The sequence below is a fragment of the Rhinatrema bivittatum genome, chromosome 9, assembly GCF_901001135.1.
Source record: "Rhinatrema bivittatum chromosome 9, aRhiBiv1.1, whole genome shotgun sequence".
NCBI classification, from domain to species: domain Eukaryota; kingdom Metazoa; phylum Chordata; class Amphibia; order Gymnophiona; family Rhinatrematidae; genus Rhinatrema; species Rhinatrema bivittatum.
In genome coordinates this window covers 98,451,468-98,474,190 of record NC_042623.1, presented here as the reverse complement: position 1 = coordinate 98,474,190, position 22,723 = coordinate 98,451,468, and the positions used below count along the sequence as shown (strand labels likewise).

The 22,723-nt window shown below is 38.9% G+C and overlaps 1 protein-coding gene across 5 annotated transcripts in view; it reads right to left on the bottom strand.

Annotated features, from left to right (window-relative positions):
- The window catches only part of DOCK4 (dedicator of cytokinesis 4), a 939,215-nt gene that overhangs the window by 329,230 nt on the left and 587,262 nt on the right, over positions 1–22,723 (bottom strand). For all 5 annotated transcript variants that reach the window (XM_029615608.1, XM_029615609.1, XM_029615610.1 and 2 more), the window contains exons 22-23: positions 21,377–21,547; positions 14,353–14,545 (exon numbers count right to left, since the gene is read on the bottom strand). In XM_029615608.1, coding sequence (XP_029471468.1) covers positions 14,353–14,545; positions 21,377–21,547 — 364 coding nt within the window. The remainder of the gene's footprint in view (positions 1–14,352; positions 14,546–21,376; positions 21,548–22,723) is intronic.

Sequence of the window (22,723 nt, the reverse complement as noted above, 5' to 3'; positions counted from 1 at the left end):
CCATGTGCTCGCGGGTCTTAAAATCAATCCCAATATGAATAGCATGCTATGCAATAAGGGCCGGATTTTAAAGCCTTACGCGCATGGGGGGGGGGGGGGGGTGTTACGTGCACCGGGCCTAGTTTATAAAAGCCCGGCGACACGCGTAAAGCCCTGGGATGCGGTCCAGGGCGGGGCCAAAGGCCTCTGGCACAACGGCCATTTGCCGCTGTGTTGGAGGATCATGTGCCGGCAGGCGCAAAAGGTGAAATAAAAATTTGGGGAGGGGGGGTTTAGGTTAGGGTGTGGAAAGACTAGGGGAAGGAGTGGGAAGTTCAGGCTAGGGGGTGGGGAACGGGGAAGCCCATGGGCATCAGCACACACAGGGTGCACAACCCCAATTTTATAACATGCCTGTGCCTATGTTTGAAAATTCACCCCTAAGTTCTTAAAATGCTTGTTAAGATGGACTCCCATCACATTAGAAACAGACATAGAAACATGATGGCCAAAAAAGAGAGACCATATGGCCATTCCAGTGTGCCCATCCATCCAATTAATTTAGCACTATAAATGTCATCACTTCCTTAGAGATCCCTGTTTTATACCGTGATTTCTTGAATTCAGATACCGTTTTTGTCTCCACCAATTCCACTGGGAGACTGTTCCACACTCCTGAATTACTCCTGAATCTACCCCCTTTCAACCTCATCTCATGATCCTGCTTTCTAGAGCATCCTTTCCATTGAAAAAGGCTCATCTCCTGTGCATGGAACTCTGAGATAAATATATAGGGGTAGATTTTTAAAGTTATGCGCGGGCGTAGATTTGTTCACGCAACCTGCCGCGCGCATGTTATAAAATCCAGGGTCGGCGCATGCAGAGGGTTTCACAATTGTGCAACTTGCGCATGCCGAGCAGAGCAGCCTGCCTCCATTCCCTCCAAGGCCACTTGGAAATTGGAGCGGCCTCGGAGGGAACGTTTTTCCTGGCCCACCCCACCTTCCCCTCCCTTCCCCTACCTAACCCACCCCCCAGCCCTAACTAAAACCCCCCATCTTGCACGCGCCGGCGGGCTGCCGGCATGCCATTCCCTGGCCTGGGGGCTGGTTCGGAGGCCATGCCCCCGGAATGCCCCCGGGCCGGCACTATGCCCACGTCCCTGCCCCCGGAACGCCCTTGAATACTGCACCGCCCCCCACATGCCCCCTGGCACGCCCCTCAAGCAAAGCCCCAGGACTTACGCACATTCTATGCAACATAGGTCAGCCGGCACGCAAGTCCCCTGCGCGTGTAAATCTGGTTGGATTTACGCGCACATGGCTTTTAAAATCTGCTCCATATTTTTTTAACTTTATTGAAATTTTCAAATTTAGCAAGCACATAACTTGTAGAAATAATTCGACAGACTGGAATACCAATACTTATATCATTAAAGAAAAAACAAACAATGAAAATCCAAAAATGCTGATATACCAGAGTTTAACATATTATAATAAGCAAACGGGAGATTCCAGAAAAGGAGCGAGTACATAGACAATATATTATCCCTCAGAAAAAGCAAAATATGAGAGAGACATTACACTGAACAAAAATACTACATTCCATCGCCATTATATAATGCTAAACAGAAAGAGCAGAGGTAGGAGAATCAAAATATACGCGTAACTGAGCAGATCTAAGTAAACATATCTAACTCAATGATGTAAAATGAGACATTTACATAGAAATCGTAATATAAACTTCGCACCAAGTGTCACAAATTCAGGATGCATCGCTAGAAATCTTTTATGCCTTTCTTGGGTTGTACGGGTAATATCTAGATATACCCAGACACGCTGACCATAAAAAAGAGAAAGCCTATATCGAAAAAATTGTCTCAGAACAAGATCTCTGTCCTGGGAAAAAAACAAAAGAAATAAAAAGAATTTCACGCTAAGAGATAGTCGCTTCCATGGAAGATTCCAACATCTGAGTTAAATTAGAGTCTAACTCTTGAACATTTTCCACTTGTCCTGAGTCCAAAGATTTTATCATATAAGCTTTAACAACAGGGGGAATTACTTCAATAGGAATCCTGAGGATCTCAGATAAATATTTTTTAAACATATCCAATACAGGTTTATAATTAGACTTAAGAAAATTCAAAATTCTAAGATTCAAATATCAGAGAATTTTCATATTTTCCATCTTCCTCAATTGAGCCATGTCAGATTTAATCAACGTGTCTTGAAGTTGTTGTAAAGTGGTAACTTGTTGACTTAAATCCTCCAGTCTATTAGAAAGAGAATCAGTCGTAGTTTCAATTTCTTGAATACGATTGGAAAAAGTAGAAGTCACATCAACCAGTGAAGAAATAGACTTTTCAAGAATAACTAACGCTGACCAAATAGAGGTCAAAATTATCACAGAAGTTTTTCACAAAACAGGAAAAACAAGATGTAAATCCTCTGAACCTTCATCCCTTTGAATAGCTGTTGCCTCTGAAGGATTACTCATATTTTCTCCTGGAATTGAAGTAATTAAGCGAATTCTAACCGCAAGATTCTCTTCACTTTCGGAGTCCCCGATTTGGTCCAAGGGCACAGGGAAATTTTCCGAAGTATCGGCAGGTATTTTCGCAGCTCCTTTGGTTGAGCCCTCCCCAGCAACTGTCAATCTAGGGCAAACAAGCCCACTTGACAGTAAGGAATCACCAGAAATGGCTGCTGAAAGGGGTAGAGGCGGGGTCGATGGAGCACCCGGGGCTCAGAAAGACATCATGGTCTGGCGTTAAAGCTGGCCACTCCATGGTTCCAAATGCCAAGGACACCTCTGGAGCAGATTCAGATTTCGAAGTCAAGAAGCCCTCAATAGTGGGTTGGAGAGGATCAGATTTGGGAGTAACTGGGGGCTCTTCCCTTATCTGAGCCTTACATCTGGTATGAGGCATATCGCAGGTAAAGTTAAGAAGAAATGAAGAGCTTCAAAAACCATGCCTCTCTTCAGGTGGCCATCTTGAATCTCTGAGATATTCAAATGTCTCCCTTATCTCGCCTTTCTACTAGGGAACACATGCTTAGATCTTTAAGAGTATACCCATATGCTTTAGAACGAACACCATTGACCATTAGTAGCCACCCTCTGGACTGACTACATCCTGTTTATATCCTTTTGAAGATGCAGTCTCCAGAATTGTACACAGTATTCCAAGTGAGGTCTCACTAGGGACCTATAAAGGGGCAATATTACCTCCCTTTTTCTGCTGACCATTCCTCTCCCTATGCAGCCACGCATCTTTCTGGCTTTTACCGTCACTTTATCCACCTATTTCGCCACCTTAAGATCATCAAGATACAATTACCCCCAGATCCCGCTCTTTGTGCTTAGAAGAATTTCACCTCCAATCCCTTTCCCTTGGATTTTTGCATCCTAAATGGATCACTCTGCATTTTTTAACATTAAATCTTAACTGAAAGACATTAGACCATTCTTTGAGCTTCGCTAGATCCCTCCTCATGTTTTCCATTCCTTCTTGGCTGTCCACCCGTTACAGATTTTGGTATCACTGGCAAAAAGACAAACCTTTTCTGACAACCCTTCCATTATGCCACAAAAATGTTGAAAAGAACTGGTCCAAGGGCGGATTCCTAAGGCACATCACTAGTAACAACCCCATCCTCAAAGAAAACTCCATTTACCACTACCCTTTGTCGCTTTCCACTCAGCCAATTTCTAACCCAGTCAGTTATTCTATGATCCATACCATAAGTGCACAATTTATTTATGTCTTCTGTGCAGAAATGTGTCAAATGCTTTGCTGAAATCCAAGTACACTGCATCTAGTGCTCTCCCTTGATCCAACTCTCTGTTCACCCAATCAAAGAAATTGATCATTACTATGTAAGTGCTAAATTAGTGCTTACCTGCATATAAATGGATATTGCATACAAAGAAGTTGTTAATGGGTGAATGGGAAATATTATATACTCTCCATATCTGCTATTTACTTTGGGTTCTCTGATGGGTAAAAATATGACACCTTCCTTGCACCAGGTAGTACATATTTTACCATGCATAAAAAAGCCAAAATCCCCAGTGCAAACTGGCCTTTTCATTTTTAGCCAGTTAGCATAAGGGATTTCCTCTTGTCCTGGATATTGATGCAGAGAAAGAGGTCCCATGTTGATTGTCCTTCTACTCCAAGAAGCATCACCCCTACCCATATTATAAGAAACACAGCTTAGCATAGGATCACCTGCTTCTCCCTATTAGGCATCCAACTCCTCCTTTGGAGCACCATGAACACCCCTCTCATGACAGACATTCCCCCTTGGTACATTAAGAACACTATATATAAAAATCAACCCTCTGGTGTATATATTTTTAACTTCTGCTGTATAAAAAAATTAAACATCCAAAATCTTTTTTTATGAGAGGAAAAGACCTCAGTATTAGTTGAAAACTTGTGACACTGAATCCAAAACCAGTCAGTACAATCACTGGTCTGAGAAACTTCTCCTTTTTTTTTCTTTTTCTATGGAATTTTTAATTTAAAAGTCCATGTTTCTTCTTAAATTTTATTCAAACTTCAACTACTGCAGAAGCATGCCCAATAGGAATACATTGTCTCAACACTCAGTCATTTCAGCGTTCACTTATTTTAAAAGTTCAAATGCTGTTTACTTAAATGGGCTCCATGAGATACTAAAGTTTGTCTGAAAAATGCCAACGTGGCCAACATTTCGCAGATATCACTGCTTCAGGGCATTCACAAAAATATATTTAAAACAAAATATTTGAATTACTTTCCAAATGTCAAAACTTCTTGCCAATTAATAATATTAAAAACTCACTTTTCAGTCGGTCCACCATGTGCACTTGTATGCTCAATTCCCTGGGCTCAATGAAACATGGACGTAGCCTCTCTTTTAAACACTCCCAAGTGATTCCTGAATAACCAATGACAATCCATAACTCTACGTAAAGATGTCAATGCATCATATCTTTAGTGTTTAGATGCCAATAATACATCATCAATTGAATCTAATTAAAGATCTGAAACTACATATATCAAAGTTGTCCCCAATTCTTCATTCGATTTAACAGAGCAATCTGTTTCTCGTCATTTCTTTCTTGTTATTTTGTGAAAATTAAATAAAGTCCGCAATTGATGTTCAAATTCTCCTTGCATTGGAGCTTGTATGATATCAAATCAAAGTGTTCCACTCAGTCTTACTATTTAATCCTTGTGGTTCTTCAACCCTTAATATTCTTATACACTTCTGTTCTTTGTGATATAAGGCATGCTCTCTATTGCATTCTTTGTTACTTGATCCAAAGCAAACCATCTCAAATCGTCGATCTTATGTTTTTTTATGCAATGTTGAACAATGGGAGCCTTTTCCCTGACGTTAGACAAACAACTTTTATGTTCACTCAATCGCAAACATAATGATCTTTTCGTTTTCCCTTCATAAATTTTCTCACATGGACATTTGATCACATAAACAACAAAAGTAGACATGCATGTGGTAAAATGTTGCAATTTATATTTCTGTTTAGTGGTAGGACATACAAATTCTTTAATTTGTGAGGTTTGGTTACAAATAGCACAATGTCCACATTTGAAATGACCTCTGATCTTCTCCGCATTATTTATGGAAACATCAATCGGGTTTATTTGCGGCAAAAGAGCAGGACACAAAAATTCTTTCAAATTGTTTGATCTTGAAAATGCCATTCTGAAATCCATATCTTCTAAACCTGGGACCATCTGAACTATACACCAATGTGAAAGAATACTTTTCACAATTTCTTTTTAGAAAGTGGAGAATATTTAACCACACAAGTTGACACCTTGGAATCATCCTTATCAACCTTAGATAACACTTCTCTATCGTTATTCAGCACTCTTTTAAATGCATTTTTTATGCATTTTACTGGATATCCCCTCATTCTAAATTTCTGAAACAATTGTTGAGACTCTTCCTTATATATTTCATTATTGGAACAGTTGTGTCTTTATCTTTAAAATTGAAAAGTAGCTTACCGTTTTCCCAATGGCAATAGATGTGCACTTGTATAATGTAAAAAAGTATTTATGTAATTTTTCTTTTGAAACATTTATTTTTATTTGCTTAATATCTGTTTTCACAATTATATCTAAAAATGAAATTCTCCCAAAATCATATCTTGCTGTAAAATGAATCTTCTCGTCACATGTATTCAACCATGTAACAAACCCCTAGATTCATCAAAATTCTATAACATTGCATTCATAATGCCGGCGGTAAAAGAAAGGAGTGTGTTTAAGGCAATTTTCAGAATTACTGCACCATGCTGTAACATAGCGTAGGTAGTATCTTCCGATTTTGCAGTTTGCTCTAAGAGAGAGACAGAGACACTGACACTATCTATATGGCCTTCACAGTAGTCAAGTATTTATATGCCTATAAGAGGGTCAGCTAAAAACTCTAGGTGAGGTGTTGGTTTAGGGTTTAGAGGCCAGTTTTATATGCAGATTAAGATATAGGAAGAGCACAGTACATCTTGGTGAAGATTTGATGTGATTTGGAGTAAGGGAAGTCTCACAAACATGAGATTTCTACTATGTTATCTCGCCCTAGCTTGATGTTACCCTGTTATTGAGTCCTCACTCCAAATGATGCCAAATCTTCATCGAGGTGTACTGTGTTGTTCGTACATCTTAGTCTGCATGTAAAACTGGCCCCTAAACCCTAAACTACCACCAACACCTCACCTCGAGCTATTAGCTGGCCCTCCTATAGGCATATAAATAGTTGAATACAGTGATGGCCTCCTCAGAGGCTCACTCTCTCTCTCAATCTTCCCTTCACCCCTCCCTTCTCTCTCTTAAGCCCAGAAATGGCTGAAATGCAATTTGCAATCTTTAATCTTAAATGTAATTTGCAATCTTTACGGCCATTTCGGGCATATACCTACTAAATATACAATATAAATATACAATATAAATATACAATATACCTACTAAACTCCTCCTTCGTATCCCTGACACCATAGCCAGTCCCTTGGCAGACATCATAAACTGTACCTTATCTCAAGGAATTTATCCTGACTCTCTAAAATCAGCATCACTCAAACCTCTTCTGAAGAAACCCAACTTAGACAACAAGATCTCTCTAATTTCCGCCCAATCTCCAACCTTCCTTTTGTTGCAAAAATCACTGAAAAATTGGTCAATTCCCAACTATCGGATTTCCTAGACGATCACAATATCCTCTATCCTAATCAATACGGGTTTCGCAAATCCTACAGCACAGAAACCCTCCTCCTCTCCCTTACGGATCACATCATCTTAGGCCTAGACAAAGTTCAAGATTTTCTGTTAGCTCTGCTTGACATCTCGGCAGCTTTTGATACTGTGAATCACTCCACTTTGCTAAGCCGTCTCTCAGACATTGGTATTTCAGGCTCAGTTCACAGATGGTTTAATTCATTCCTAAGCAACAGAACCTACAAAGTCAAAATTAACAACAAAGAATCATCCAGTATTAAATCTTCAGTAGGTGTTCCTCAAGGATCCTCCTTATCCCCCACCCTTTTTAACATCTACCTCCTCCCCCTCTGTCAATTGCTTACTAACCTAAGATTAACACATTATCTCTATGCAGACGATGTGCAGATTTTAATCCCCATAAAAGAATCACTATCAAAGACCCTCCTTTACTGGGAAAATTGCCTTCAATCCATTAACCAACTCCTCAACAATTTGAATTTAGTCCTAAATACGTCCAAAACCGAACTGCTCATTATTTCAACCGACCATCATGACTCCTCGCTTCAGCCCCCTCTTACAGCCCAAATTTCTCATGCTAGAGACCTCGGAGTAATCCTTGACAATCGCTTAAATTTAAAGAAATACATTAACAACACAACAAAGGAAGGCTTCTACAAACTGCAAGTCCTAAAAAGGCTTAAACCCCTACTGTTTTTCCATGACTTCAGGACTGTCCTCCAAGCCACGCTCTTTGCCAAGATTGACTACTGCAACACTCTTCTTCTGGGGCTTCCATTCTCATCCACAAAACCATTACAGATGCTCCAGAATGCAGCAGCTAGAGTCTTGTCCAATACAAACCGCAGAGATCACATCTCCCCCATCTTAAAGAACCTACATTGGCTGCCAATAAATTATCGAATCTTACACAAATCCCTTACCATAATCCACAAAACGATCCACAAGCAACAACCGTTGGACCTCCAATTCCCCCTCAAACTTCACTCCTCCTCCAGGCCCATCAGAGAATCATATAAAGGATCTCTCCATGTACCTCCTAACAAAACTTCACGCCACACCGCAACCAAAGAAAGAGCATTCCCTATAGCGGGACCCACTATTTGGAACAATTTACCTCCTGACCTCAGACAGGAACCCTGCCTACAAACATTTCGAAAAAGACTTAAAACCTGGCTATTCAGCCAAGCTTTCCCTTAATCTATTCAATTTCAGAACTCCACATCTCAAGCCTACTGGACAACTTACTTAGCGATACCCTTTTATCACAATGGTTATCCCTCTGTCCTTCTCTTTCTTCTTTTCCCAAGTTCGATCTCCTTGTTATATGTAACTTTATTACCTCCTCTGATTATTTTACTGTTAAATGGCTAAGAATGTTTACCCCCTTGTTACATGTAAACCGATTTGATATGACACCTGTCATGAAGGTCGGTATATAAAAGAATTAAATAAATAAAATAAAATAAATATCACACAGCTTAACGCCAGGAAAAAAGCTGTAGTTATTTCTGGCATTAAAAATCGTGCGATATTGCTCCTCATTTTCAATAACCTCTCCCCAATCCTGCCCCATCAAAAAATTTGCATTTGCATCGTGTGATAGTCGCATGCATTATGACTATTTATTTATTTATTTAAAATAATTTATATACCGGAGGTTCCTGTATAATATACATATCACCCCAGTTCACAAGGAACAGTAACTATCGCTACATTTAGCGGTTTACATAGAACAGAATAAAAAAGAAGTTTTTACATTGAACAAAACTAAGTAAACAAGTTTTTACATTGAACAAATTAATCGAAGTAAGCAAATAGTGTATGATATTGAACCGTTAATAAACATGCAGTTAATAAATCAATAAATAACATGGAAAATATGAAGTCAATATGAGTATATGTATGTAGTATGTATGTAGTCAGCATGTGTAAATTTCTGATTGAAAAAAGGAAGAAAATAATAGATCTGAATAAATCGTTGTGGGCTTGAAAAGACTTTTCTTCGTGTTCTTGGCTCTAGGGGAAAGCTTGTTTGAACAGCCAAGTTTAAGTTTAAGCCACATTAATGCATGTGTTAATGCCATAACGCATTTTGATGAATGACCCTGTTACATAGTTTTTCTTCAGACCCACTCCATAACATAATATGTCATTAATATACCGCTTATAAAAATAAATCTCAATCCATATCTCTTCAAATTTTGTCATAAACAAGTTTGCAAGAGAAGGAGCCATGGTGGCTCCCATGGCAGTTCCCAATACTTGTTGAAAAAATTCATTTTGAAATAAAAAATTCTTCTTCAATGCAACACTTGCTAGCTGTATAATTAATTCTATAGGTACTCTATGTGCAATTCCTCAGTTTCTATAAAACATTATATTAATGACATATTTATGTTATGTTATGTTATGAGAGGCTTCTAGGAAAGGCTTCTAGGAAAAGTAAAAAGTCATGGGATAGGTGGCGATGTCCTTTCGTGGATTGCAAACTGGCTAAAAGACAGGAAACAGAGAGTAGGATTAAATGGGCAATTTTCTCAGTGGAAGGGAGTGGACAGTGGAGTACCTCAGGGTTCTGTGTTGGGACCCTTACTGTTCAATATATTTATAAATGATCTGGAAAGAAATACGACGAGTGAGATAATCAAATTTGCAGATGACACAAAATTGTGCAGAGTAGTTAAATCACAAGCAGATTATGATAAATTGCAGGAAGACCTTGTGAGACTGGAAAATTGGGCATCCAAATGGCAGATGAAATTTAATGTGGATAAGTGCAAGGTGATGCATATAGGGAAAAATAACCCATGCTATAATTACACGATGTTGGGTTCCATATTAGGTGCTACAACCCAAGAAAGAGATCTAGGTGTCATAGTGGATAACACATTGAAATTGTCGGTTCAGTGTGCTGCGGCAGTCAAAAAAGCAAACAGAATGTTGGGAATTATTAGAAAAGGAATGATGAATAAAACGGAAAATGTCATAATGCCTCTGTATCGCTCCATGATGAGACCGCACCTTGAATACTGTGTACAATTCTGGTCGCCGCATCTCAAAAAAGATATAATTGCGATGGAGAAGGTACAGAGAAGGGCTACCAAAATGATAAGGGGAATGGAACAACTCCCCTATGAGGAAAGACTAAAGAGGTTAGGACTTTTCAGCTTGGAGAAGAGACGACTGAGGGGGGATATGATAGAGGTGTTTAAAATCATGAGAGGTCTAGAACGGGTAGATGTGAATCGGTTATTTACTCTTTCGGATAGTAGAAGGACTAGGGGACACTCCATGAAGTTAGCATGGGGCACATTTAAAACTAATCGGAGAAAGTTCTTTTTTACTCAACGCACAATTAAACTATGGAATTTGTTGCCAGAGAATGTGGTTCGTGCAGTTAGTATAGCTGTGTTTAAAAAAGGATTGGATAAGTTCTTGGAGGAGAAGTCCATTACCTGCTATTAAGTTCACTTAGAGAATAGCCACTGCCATTAGCAATGGTTACATGGAATAGACTTAGTTTTTGGGTACTTGCCAGGTTCTTATGGCCTGGATTGGCCACTGTTGGAAACAGGATGCTGGGCTTGATGGACCCTTGGTCTGACCCAGTATGGCATTTTCTTATGTTCTTATGTTCTTATGTTTATTAAATGGTTGAATATATGTGACGAGAAGATTCAGTTCACAGCAAGTTATGATTTTGAGAGAATTTCATTTTTGGATATAATGATTGTGAAAACTTAGATTGGGGAAATAAAAACAAGTGTGTTTCAAAAGAAAACTGATAGAAACACTTTTTTTCCATTATACAAGGTCACATCCATTGCCATTGAAAAATAGCTTACCTTTTTGCCAGTTTTAAAGAGATACACAAAACTGTTCCAATAATGAAATATATAAGGAAGAGTCTCAACAATCATTTCAGAAATTTAGAATGAGAAGATATCCAGTAAAATGCATTAAAAATATATCTAAAAGAGTGCTGTATAACGATAAAGAAGCATTGTCATCTACGGTTGATAAGAAGGATGATTCCAAGGTGTCAACTTGTGTGGTTAAATATTCTCCACTTTCTAACAAAATTGTGAAAAGTATATGATCATTTTGATGTTTAGTTCAGATGGTCCCAGGATTTGAAGATATGGATTTCAGAATGGCATTTTCAAGATCAAACAATTTTAAAGAATTTTTTGTGTCCTGCTTTTTTGCCACAAATAAATCCGATTGATGTTTCCATAAATAATGCGGAGGTCAATTCATATGTGGACATTGTGCTATTTGTAACCAAACCTTGCAAATTAAAGAATTTGTATGTCCTACCACTAAACAGAAATATAAATTACAACATTTTACCACATACTTTTGTTGTTTATGTGATCAAATGTCCATGTGAGAAAATTTATGTAGGGAAAACTAAAAGATCATAACGTTTGCGATTGAGTGAACGTAAAAGTTGTTTGCATAACGTCAGGGAAAAGGCTCCCATTGTTCAACATTGCATAATAAAACATAACCTCAAGGATTTGAGATGGTTTCCTTTGGATCAAGTAACAAAGAATGCAAGATAGAGAGCATGCATTATATCACAGAGAACAAAAGTGTATTTGCATATTAAGGGCTGAAGAACCACAAGAATTAAATAGTAAGACTGAGTGGAACACTTTGATTTGATATCATACAAGCTCCAATGCAAGGAGGATTTGAACATCAATTTCGGAAATTATTTAATTTTCACAAAATAGCAAGAAAGAAATGATGAGAAACAGATTGCTATGTTAAATCGACTGAAGAAGTTGGGAATCATTGATTGATATAAGAAGGTTATGTAGTTTCGGATCTTTAATTAGAATAAATCAATGATGTATTATTGGCATTAAAACGCTAAAGATATTATGATGCATTGACGTCAATATGTAGAGTCGTGGATTGTCATTGGTTATTCAGGAATCACTTGGGAGTGTTTAAAAGAAAGGTTACATCCATGATTCACTGAGCTCAGGGAATCAAGCATACAAATATGGATGGTGGACTGACTGAGTTTTTAATATTAATTGGCAAGACTTTTTTGACGTTTGAGAAGTAATTCAAATATTCTGTTTTAAATAGATTTTTGTGAATGCCCTGAAGCAGTAATATTTGTGAAACGTTGGCCATGTCGGCGTTTTTCAGACAAACTTTAGTGTCTCACAGAGCCCATTTCAGTAAACAGCATTGGGACTTTTAAGACAAGTGAATGCTGAAACAACTGAGTTTTGAGAAAATGTATTCCCATTGGGCATGCCTTTGCATAGTTGAAGTCTGAATAAAATTTAAGAAGAAAGATAGACTTTTAAATTAAAAATTCCATAAAAAAGAGACTTTTTCGGACCAGTGATTGTACTGACTGGTTTTGGATTCAGTGTCACAAGTTTCCAGCCAGTACTGAGGTCTTTTCCTCTCATAGAAAAGATTATTTTGGATGTTTAATTATTTATACAGCAAAAGTTAAAAACATATACCCCAGAGGGTTGATTTTTAGGTAATGTGATTTAATACTGGTGTTTCCCTAAGTAATTGTGGTACATTAGGAACACTACCCACATCCCTGAAGTACTCTGTCATTTGCCATATATGGTAAAGTACCCCCCAGTGGCTTCATTCAGTGGAAGCTGTAGTATGAGTAGGAATGATCCAATATCCTTCCTGCCCCACTGGTCTGGTAAGACCTAGGGCCCGAGGAAGTCTATTATGTGAGGGCAAGGGTTTGTGTTTCTTATTCACAAGGAGGATGAGGGGGGAGAGATGACTGTTGGAGGGGTGGGGTATGTGTTTCTGATGTTCCAGATGCAGAGGGAGGGCAGGTTAGTGTACCTGATGCATTGGGGAAGGGATGCCTATCAGGAAGGTTGGGCTAATGATGAGCTTCGGGGGTAGGAGGAGATTCCTGCAATGTGATGGGAAGGGGGATGGGTTTGAAGGGGACATCTTTCTTTGTGCTAGGTTCAGGAGGAGAGGAAATTCCCCATGATAACTAGCTGAATGTTGAAAGGGCCAATTAGTGTGGCGGATTTCTACATGAGCCTAGTGCATGACATAGTATTTTTGGTTTCCATACATGCTACTACCATGGCCACGATAGGCAAAAATTAAAGGTGCGCACAGTAAAACTTATTGCATACTATGTTAAGCAGTATTTTACCGTGCATGTTAAATTTTTACTGACTCATACAGTAGTTTTGTTTTTTTTTTTACTGCGAGTTTTATTGCATCAGCCCCTGAGTGTTATGTTTCAAAACACCAGTTTTCCAGTTTTAGACACCACTTGAATGACAATTTTCCTTTTCAATTTGACAACAAAGTCCTGTTGTCAGATCTATTACCTGTTCCGTCATAGTTAACCCAGTAAAAAGTCAAATTGGCCAACAGTAAAACACAGGTTTATTTTTTGAAAAATATGTTAGAAAAACAGACTAAGAGAAATGTCTGTATTCTATGATAACTAATTCTGTGATACTAAATGGTACAATAAACATAAATAGAAAGTAGATATTGGGCTGGCCCGGTGCAGAGGGTCTGGCCCGGTGCTCAGGTCTTATGCTTCCTGGGTCAGCTGTGGCAGGGGATGCTGCAGAGGCTGGTAGGGAGAGACACCTATTGGCTGGATACAGGGCTGCATTCTGGAAGGATTCCTGATCTATGGCCCCAGCTGAGTGAGCCGCCAGACCAAAATAAGTAGGAAAAATCCCCAGATGGCTGCGAATGAAGGCTCATAATGCTAGATCCCAGTTCTGATTGTGCTAGAAGCCCAAAAGAACAGGAGGAAACTGCTGGGTCCAAAAAATATTTTTAAAAAGGTGGTGTGAAATGTTCAGAAGAGGCAGTAGGCAATCTCTTCCCTTACTGCACTGACCTCTTCCTAACACCTGGAAATTTAGACACGCAGAAATCAGAGTTAATAATTTTCTTATTGCGCATTTTGTGAACTCAGATTGCTTTGCCATTTAAGACGACCTCTTTTCGGTCTGAAAATATGAGAATGAACGTTGACATGAGTCATCAAGCCCAAGGTAAACAAAAGGTGCACAGAGCTTTCAGAAGCTCCCTTCCCTGCAGAACGCAGGGTATTTCCCTACCAGGGTTGGTGTACAGCTCACTCTCCACCGTCTTCCCAATGCACTGAAGCTTTACAGCTTGAAGGGAATCGTCTGCATGTAAGATTGTTGGCAAGCTGCCCAAAGTATCATGCACCAAGTTTGCCACTTCTCTCACATCAAAGATTTTCAGCAGCTCTGCGTATACAACCGGGAAGGAGCTGAGGAACACAGCCTGAAGAGGCAACAGAAACAAAATATAGATGTAGTTAGAGAAGGTTGGAAATTTCTTTACATTTACAAAATGACTAGTTAGCGGTATGCTCACCCAAATGCTTTGGGTTTGTATTGATGTAACTGAAGGATATGCACTGCAATAAGAAGTGGGAAACATTCAGATCAATGTCCTGCATGCTTGTAAAAATATAAAAAATGTAACTTTTAAATAATTATGTTGCTTGTACAGGACACATCTTGGCTTTTACTAAGTGGAACAGACTACAATCAATATATTGTACAATATGTACTAATAATATATCAAGCAAAACAATATGTGAGAAGCGAGTTTTATTAACATTGGGGCCATTGTAATAAGGGGTGCTGACATTAATTAGCACAGGTTTTTACTCCTGTTTTAATGTGCATTTTTCAGGAGCAAGTTAACTCTAGCATATAACAGGGGTTTTAACTCCTAAAAAATGCACGCTAAAACAGGCATAAACATCTGACTAGGATTAGTGTGGGAGTATGCAAATCCCATGTAAAAGAAGGCATTAGCTATTCCCCAGCAATGCAGGGCACTGTGTTAAAGGACAAATAGCTTAAAGCACATTTTCTTAACACTAGAAATTTAACTCCTGTGTCAGAACAGGAGTAAAACTTAACTCATGTTAGTGGTTGGCATATTATAATGTGGCTATGCTGCTTTTATCACACTGGGCGCAGCAATAGAATAACTTTGGCCACCAGAAATGTGAGTTTAATTTCCAGTGCTCTCGGGTAGGGCACCTACAGTTCAACAGTTCACTGGCACTGTGCAACCAACTTTAGCATAATGTTTAACTGTAGATGCCTAACCCAGGGAGCTTACACTTTGTTCAGCTAGCTGCAAGTGCCCACTCCAAAGAGCAAGTTCTTGCATCCAAGGCCCTTTTGGCAGAGAATGGCAAGTAAAATTGAAGTACAAGCTCCCTAGGGTGGGTAACTACAGCTAGCTTAAAGCATAAAGCCTTTGGGGGGAACACCTAAAGCTGAACAGGTTGCCAAAGTCGGATGCACAGTTGAAGCTGCCTGCCCCAGACAGATTTTTTTTGCCATGCCTTGCCAAAATGGCATTGCATGTGAGACTGTGCTGTACATCCCAACTTCTGGGCACACTCTCTCATTCAATGTCAAATAATATAAAATAAGCTCTCTGTGGAACACACTCACAGCGAACTGAACAAAGCATAGGCTGGCTGGATGGGCACCAACAGCAGAACACTACCACACTTAAGCACTATGGGGCAGATTTTAAAGGCTACGCGCGCGGCCTACATTTGTGCGTGCTACCCGGTATGCACAAATGTACGCCCAATTTTATAACATGCGCATGCAGCCATGCGCATGTTATAAAATCAGGGGTCAGCACGTGCAAAGGGGTGCACACTAGTGCACCTTGTGTGTGCCGAGCCCTCGGGGAGACCAGCTGGCTTTCCCCGTTCCCTCTGAAGCTGCTCCGAAATTGGTGTGGCCTCGGAGGAAACTTTCCTTTCCCTCCCCACCTTCCCCTCCCTTCCCCTACCTGTCTCGCCCCCCAGCCTGAAAAAAACCCAAACCCGTACCTTTATTTCAGATCACCCGGCACAGCCGCTGTGCCTGAGTCCTCGGGCCACACCCCCAGACCACCCCAACACGCCCGCAGACCGTCCGACCCGCCCCCATCCCACCCATTCAGAAAAGCCCTGGGACTTACACTCGTCCCGGGGCTTTACGCATGTCACCGGACCTTTTGAAAATAGGCCCGGCACACGTAGGGCTTTTAAAAGCTGCCCCTATATGTGTGTGTGCTGTCCAGGAAAACAAAGGAAACCTGTGATTGGTGCCTGCATTAGAGAGCTTACCTTGGAGTAAACTTGCATTTCTGGTGACAAATGTTTATTACTGGCCCAGTGTAGCACTCCACCTCAGGCCCAGAAGGATTTACGTTAATGCTACTAGGCCCCAACTGCTACGGTCTGGGGTACTGATATGCAGATATAAGGGAAAAAGCACAGGACTGCTTCTATAGCCATAGAAACATAGAAATGATGGCAGAAGAAGACCAAGCGGCCCATCCAGTCTGCCCAGCAAGTTTCACACTTTTTTTTTTCATACTTATCTGTTTCTCTTGGCTCTTAGTAACCTTTTGGTTCTATTACCCTTCCACCCCCACCAGCTAATTGGCTATTGTTTCCATATTTACATTTTATGTCTGTCTATTGCACAGATAAAGCATAGATAACATTAGAGTAATTTTGTAATCTTAGGTCTTCATTTATTTATAGTTGCATAATATTTCACCTGTCCTGTTTATGTAACTTTAAAAATTAAATCAGCAAAAGGATTATAGAAAAAATGTACTATGAAACAAAAGGCCAAAACTTGTGTGTATATCTATATTTATCTATCAATATAGATAGAGATATATAGATATCTCGCTAGTTTAGTCCTTATTCAGTGACTACTCTGCTCTTCTTGGCTTGTTTCATATTACAAAAAAACCAATACGAGGTATTATATCTTAATTGCCTGATTCTAATGTCCGGTACCTCTTGTGGAAAATAAACCATACTTGAGGTTATGGCCCAAACTTTAAACCTACCATTTTACTTTCATTGAACCAGCAAATTGCAATTGTAATCTCTAATTTTTTGAGGTTTTTTTTTTTAATATATATGCAAATAAAATTCTCTCAGTATTTCTCTCTTATATTCACTAAATAGAACATCTCTTGTGACTGTGCAGCAATAGTCTGCAAGCATTTTTGGGTTCCATTTGTCATGATAGCAATTTTCCATTTCTGCAATGCCCTAGTAAAATCTCTTCCTGCTCTGCAGTTTAGTGGAAACAAATTTGGATGGGTGTAAAAAATGTATCTTTAGTAACATGTTGCAGACAAGGCTTTTTATGCCTTGGAGGTTCTCCACCAACTCCTTGTAGATATCTGCCTTGTTGTTTCCGAAAAAGATTGTTATTGCTAACTGGCAAATGCATCATTTCAAAGTAGTTCACAAATTTTAGGGCCAACAAAGATCTCTTCCTTTATTTTAGCTTAACTTAACCCAGTGGCGTAGCCACAGGTGGGCCACGGACCACCCAAACAGAGCTGTTTCACACCAGAAGAGGCACGATGGTCTAAAAAAGGAGGGTGGTAGCTGCAATGCCGTTGCGGGATCCCATCCCCATGGCGGTGGAAGTAATTGTTTGTCTATGCCTAATGAAAAGTGCATGTGCGCGTGAGAGAGAGTGAGTGAACAAAAGAGTGAGAGTGAACGAGAGAGTGAGAGTGAACGAGAGAGTGAAAGAGTGAGGAAGGGAAGAAAACAGTAGCAGAAGCGAGACTCTGAAAAGGAATTAGGAAGTGACAGACAAGGGAAAAAGTGGGAAAGAGAGACTGGGACCAATAAGCAAAGCATGTCAAGCAGCACTATCAATTATCAAGAAGGCTCATCACCCAGTAAAAAAAAAATGTTGCTAGCAGTAATTTTTTTTATGGGTTATCATAAGGCTTGGGGAAAACTACACGGAGCAGCAGTTACTGCCTTAAGAGAAACCTGGGAGTGGCCTGCACAGAGTGGCAGTTACTGCCTTAAGAAGCTTGCTAGGCAAACTGGATGGACCATTTCATCCTTTTCTGCCATCATCACTATGTTATATGTTTGTTGTTCAACAGATAACAAATGGGGCAGAGATATCAATAAGACCTTGTTATGAGTAGAACAGAGATGGATTTTTTTCTGAAAACCCTGGCCCCAATAGGTTTGAATTAAAAAGTTGATTGGGCACATGTTTTTAAATTTGAGATGTTTGATTGGTTCTCAGATGCTTTATACTTGGATTGGAAGGCGAGAGCCACCTGTCATGCAAAGTGATGTGGTGATGTTGGTGCGGTAGATGTTGGAAGATGAGATTTGTTCAAGTTTTTTTGGTGAGTTTCAACTTCTCTCTTTATTTGTATGTATTGTGATGTAGTTTAAATTTTTGTAAGAATATATTTTTTGTCCAAATTTGATTGTTGTATATGTGGATTACGTGAAAAATAGAGGGTAGCCTCTTTTCTTGCTGATATATGTGAAACCACATGATCAAGATTTGAGGTTTGTTTTTTTGTCTTTTTCTTTTTTGTGTTTTTTGAAATTTTTTTCTTTGCAAATTTATTTTGTGTTCAATTTTTTTTAATAAACTGATTGTATTTTGTATATGAAAATAGATATGAGAAGATTCACGTATATGATTTCCTGTCAGAAAACTCACATTGGCTTTAAGACAAAACAGCATGAGAATGCTTTCTCTGTAAACGAACAGGAACAGTAATGATGTGACAAAATGTGGATTCCACCTGAAGAAGCTTTGATAGCAAAACATGTTGGGAGATTTTTAGAAGAAAGAAGGGAAAAGTTACATTTTCTTCATTTTTTAAAATTTGATGGATGGTTGTATGGATGTGTGTTTTTGTGATTTTGTAAGTTGTACATTGTTCCTGTATTTTTTCTATGTGTATCTTGTCAGGTGAATAAGATTTTTTATTCAATTTTGCAATTTAAATAAAGAAAATATAAGGTTAAAAATTATTGCTATATCACTTTAACATGTTGAAACACAAAAGTTTGGCATTGGTGTAATATCTTCTACATCCACAATCTAGACTTATCCCTTACTGGTATTATTGGCTACTTCAATGACCAGTTTTTCATATTTATTTTTTGCCCCCTAATAGGGTAATTTATAAAGACAATTCTGTGGGTAAAACATAGTTTTACCCACAGAAAAGGCCTTTTATAAAACTGCCCGTGCAAAATAATTAGTAAACATGTCCATATTACCTGTTCGCACACAAGTTAATCCAGACTGAGCTGAGGTCTTTCTGGGGGTGGTTTTGAGGACCCATTTCCACTTATTCGCATACTTTTGGATTTTCAAAAAAGTATACATGTAAATTTTTCCCTAAATTTTCCATGTGCACCAAATAGGTGTGAGAGGATAAATTTGGTGGGATAATTTTTAAAGCGGACTTATGTGCTTAAGTCTAATGTAACTTAACACATATCTGCTGAATAATTCAGATGAGTTGTTATAAAATTACCCCCTAAAGGGATAAATATGAGATTTTGCACTGTATGTTGAATTACTATATAACACTGGTTGCTCAAAGGCCAATGCTACATCTTTTTAGGTAGTTTGGCACTTCAAGGAGCTGGAAAGAAAATATTTAAATGTATTTTCAATTAATTAAATGTCAGTATTATATTTGTTTTTGGTTTTTTTTTGCTTAATGTCAGTATATTTGTTTTTGGTTTGTTTTTTTTTTGCTTCTACTTTTGGTCAGTTACCAGGAAATATAACCCTATGATTTTTTCTTCCTTTTGAAAAGAAGGATGTCCTGTCCTTCAGTTCACTTGCAACACTCAATGTTTTGACTTTTTAGATAACACAATCAATCAGTAAACAGGCTGCACATAGTGCTACTAGAGATGAGAAAGTGACATCAAATTGCACACAAAAGTGATTAAAAATCTGTTTAGGTCAAGTTGCAAAGACATAAAAACAAATAAAATAAAATGAACAAAAATATAACAGAAAGCAGGATAAAGAAAATGTTTACCCCTCCTATTTATATGAAGAATCGTTACTTAAAGAAATTCCAGTGTTCAGAAAAGGTATCACATTGATGGTAATGAAAACTGAAGCTCTCCATGTATACACAGATCAGGCAGCAAAAGTGCAAACTTGCCATCTCTACCTCAAGACTGCACTAGAGAGATCACCTCTTGAGCTGGGAGAGTAATTCAATCTCAATGTTTGTGCAACTTAACTTGTTTGCTAAGATTGAAACAAGGGTGCCAATGAGTGTCAAACTGTAATGGTGCTTTTTTAGTCATGCAAACATCTGTCTACTGAAAAATGGACTGTGATCATCTCATTTCCCCTAAGCCATTAAATGGCTTTCAGATGGTAACGATTTTTGGTCACTACCAAAACAGAGTTGGGATTGAACTAGTGACCTGTAAGTGGAAGGTTCTGTAAATCTGTGCCAGTACAATCTCATAAGAAAATAATTTGTTACAGAAAAGTCTTACAGATTCACATCATAAGTGACAGCATCAGAACACAAAAGAAAAATTCAATATTCAATCCTGCTACTTGATTCAGAAAAGGCACCTATCAGTAGTAGACAGGTCATCAAAGGATAAACAGTGATTTTTCTTTATTAAATAATGGGCAACTTAAGTGAGTACAGTAGGAACATGCCATGTAGTAATCTTGTACTGCCAATACCTTGCAATCCCTACAGTCACTGCTTCAGGCACAGTGAGTTAATAACAATTAAGCTGTTGTAAAACAAAAAAAGAAAAAAACAGCAGAGGACAGAAGTATCCCAGCTATATGCAGAGCAATGGGTGAAACAATGAAAAGTACAACTTGCTACTTAACTGAATGGTGATTTTAAATCCCAAACTGCTTAATGCCTTGTGGAGTGATGGTACTTAAAATGTGGAAAGAAAGATAACAGGGATTCTCTACTCTAGCCCATTCTGAAAAATTACAAGTTTGCTGTTACCATTGCCAGCAGCAACAGTAATGTAACGTAACCTGATATTTATTGTCCAAGGTTAAGGAAACCTAATTCTGCTATTCAACAAGGTAGAATGCAAAAAAAAGAAAACCACTCAATTCTGAATCATGGAAACTGCAAGAATAAACTGAAACTGTCATCACTGTAGTCAGTAAATTTTATTTTCTAGTTCAAACAACTCGATGTACAGTTTTCTATTTGATACTGATCCAGAAAAAGTGCAGTGCACAGGCTGAGCTTAACAGTGCTTACCTGTGACTGAGATAGTGCACCAACCCCTTTGCTCTCCTGGGAAAGGAAGAATCGAATCGACATAAGGAGCTCTTGTATACAGCAGCGGAACTCCTCCTCATTCTGTCCACCAGTGGCAAAAGAGAACAGCCTTCGAGACTGAACTATGTACTTAAAAATGTATTCCTGGGCCTAAAAATGACAAGTAAAAGCCAACATGTGACATACCTAAACTTATCGCACTTGAAATTAATCATTTTGGCACACTATTGACAAAGTCAAGCTCGCCATGGTGTTTGGTTGGCTTAGCACAGAACATGTGCCACAGCACTGGCAAAGAGGAGGGCAATATTCAAAGTCATTCCTGCAGGTATAACAGCTGCTTGAAAGTTGCCCACCCTCAACCCAGGAACAATTCTGTGCATTATTCCACAACATGCAGAATTTTACCTGCATATTCCGGAGGCATTCCCAAGGGTGTGTTTAGGTTGGGGAAGGAAAGAATGCAAGCAGATGTATTTTCAAATCTACACAAATTAACTTCAAGGGAAAAAGCCGACGTGAATCTTCAGGGCCAACAATCAAGCATAATATGCACATTTTGCTGCTTTGATTATTGCAACAGTGCAGGAAGTTTGATTACTGGTATAGCTTAGATAAAGGCAAAATATAAATGGTTTATCTACCTCAACTGTCAAAAGACCTGCATTGCAGTTCACATTGCACATCAAGGTTCACATCAAGAAAAATTCTGAACAGTATGTAGACATGGGATGTAATGTCATCTCTTTATAGAGAGATGAAGTGATGTGGTGAGTCCACTAAAATATGTAGAAATAAAGGTCAGCAAGTAAGTTGCAGGTGAGACCTTTTATATGCAACTAAAGTAATATATTTTATTATTAAACTTTCAAGCAGTTACATTCTTTCATTGTTGTTTCATTTATATTTCACCTTTCAAACACTTAAGAGTGGATTACATTCAGGTACTGAAGGTATTTCCCTGCCCCTAGAGGGCTCACAATCTAACAGGGTCATTTATCACTTCGCAATAGGGCCTTAAGGTTAACATGAAGGCTTTATGCATGCAAACAAGCCAGGTAGAGAGTGTATTGTACAAATCAACTCCTCTTGTACCTTTCATCGATTCAAACAGTAGAAAATCTTCAGAGATATCAATTTTGCTGTTCATACCTCCTACTGTGGATGTAAAACCACCCCCCAAACCCCCACACTAAGTTAAAAGTGCCCCTTCTTGCAGTGGTATAAATAGTAAAGTGACATATTGATCTCTACAGAGGCTCTTTCTCATTCTCTCTCCCCCCCCCCCCCCCCCACCAATGGTATGTATGATAAAAAGCTTTTTGC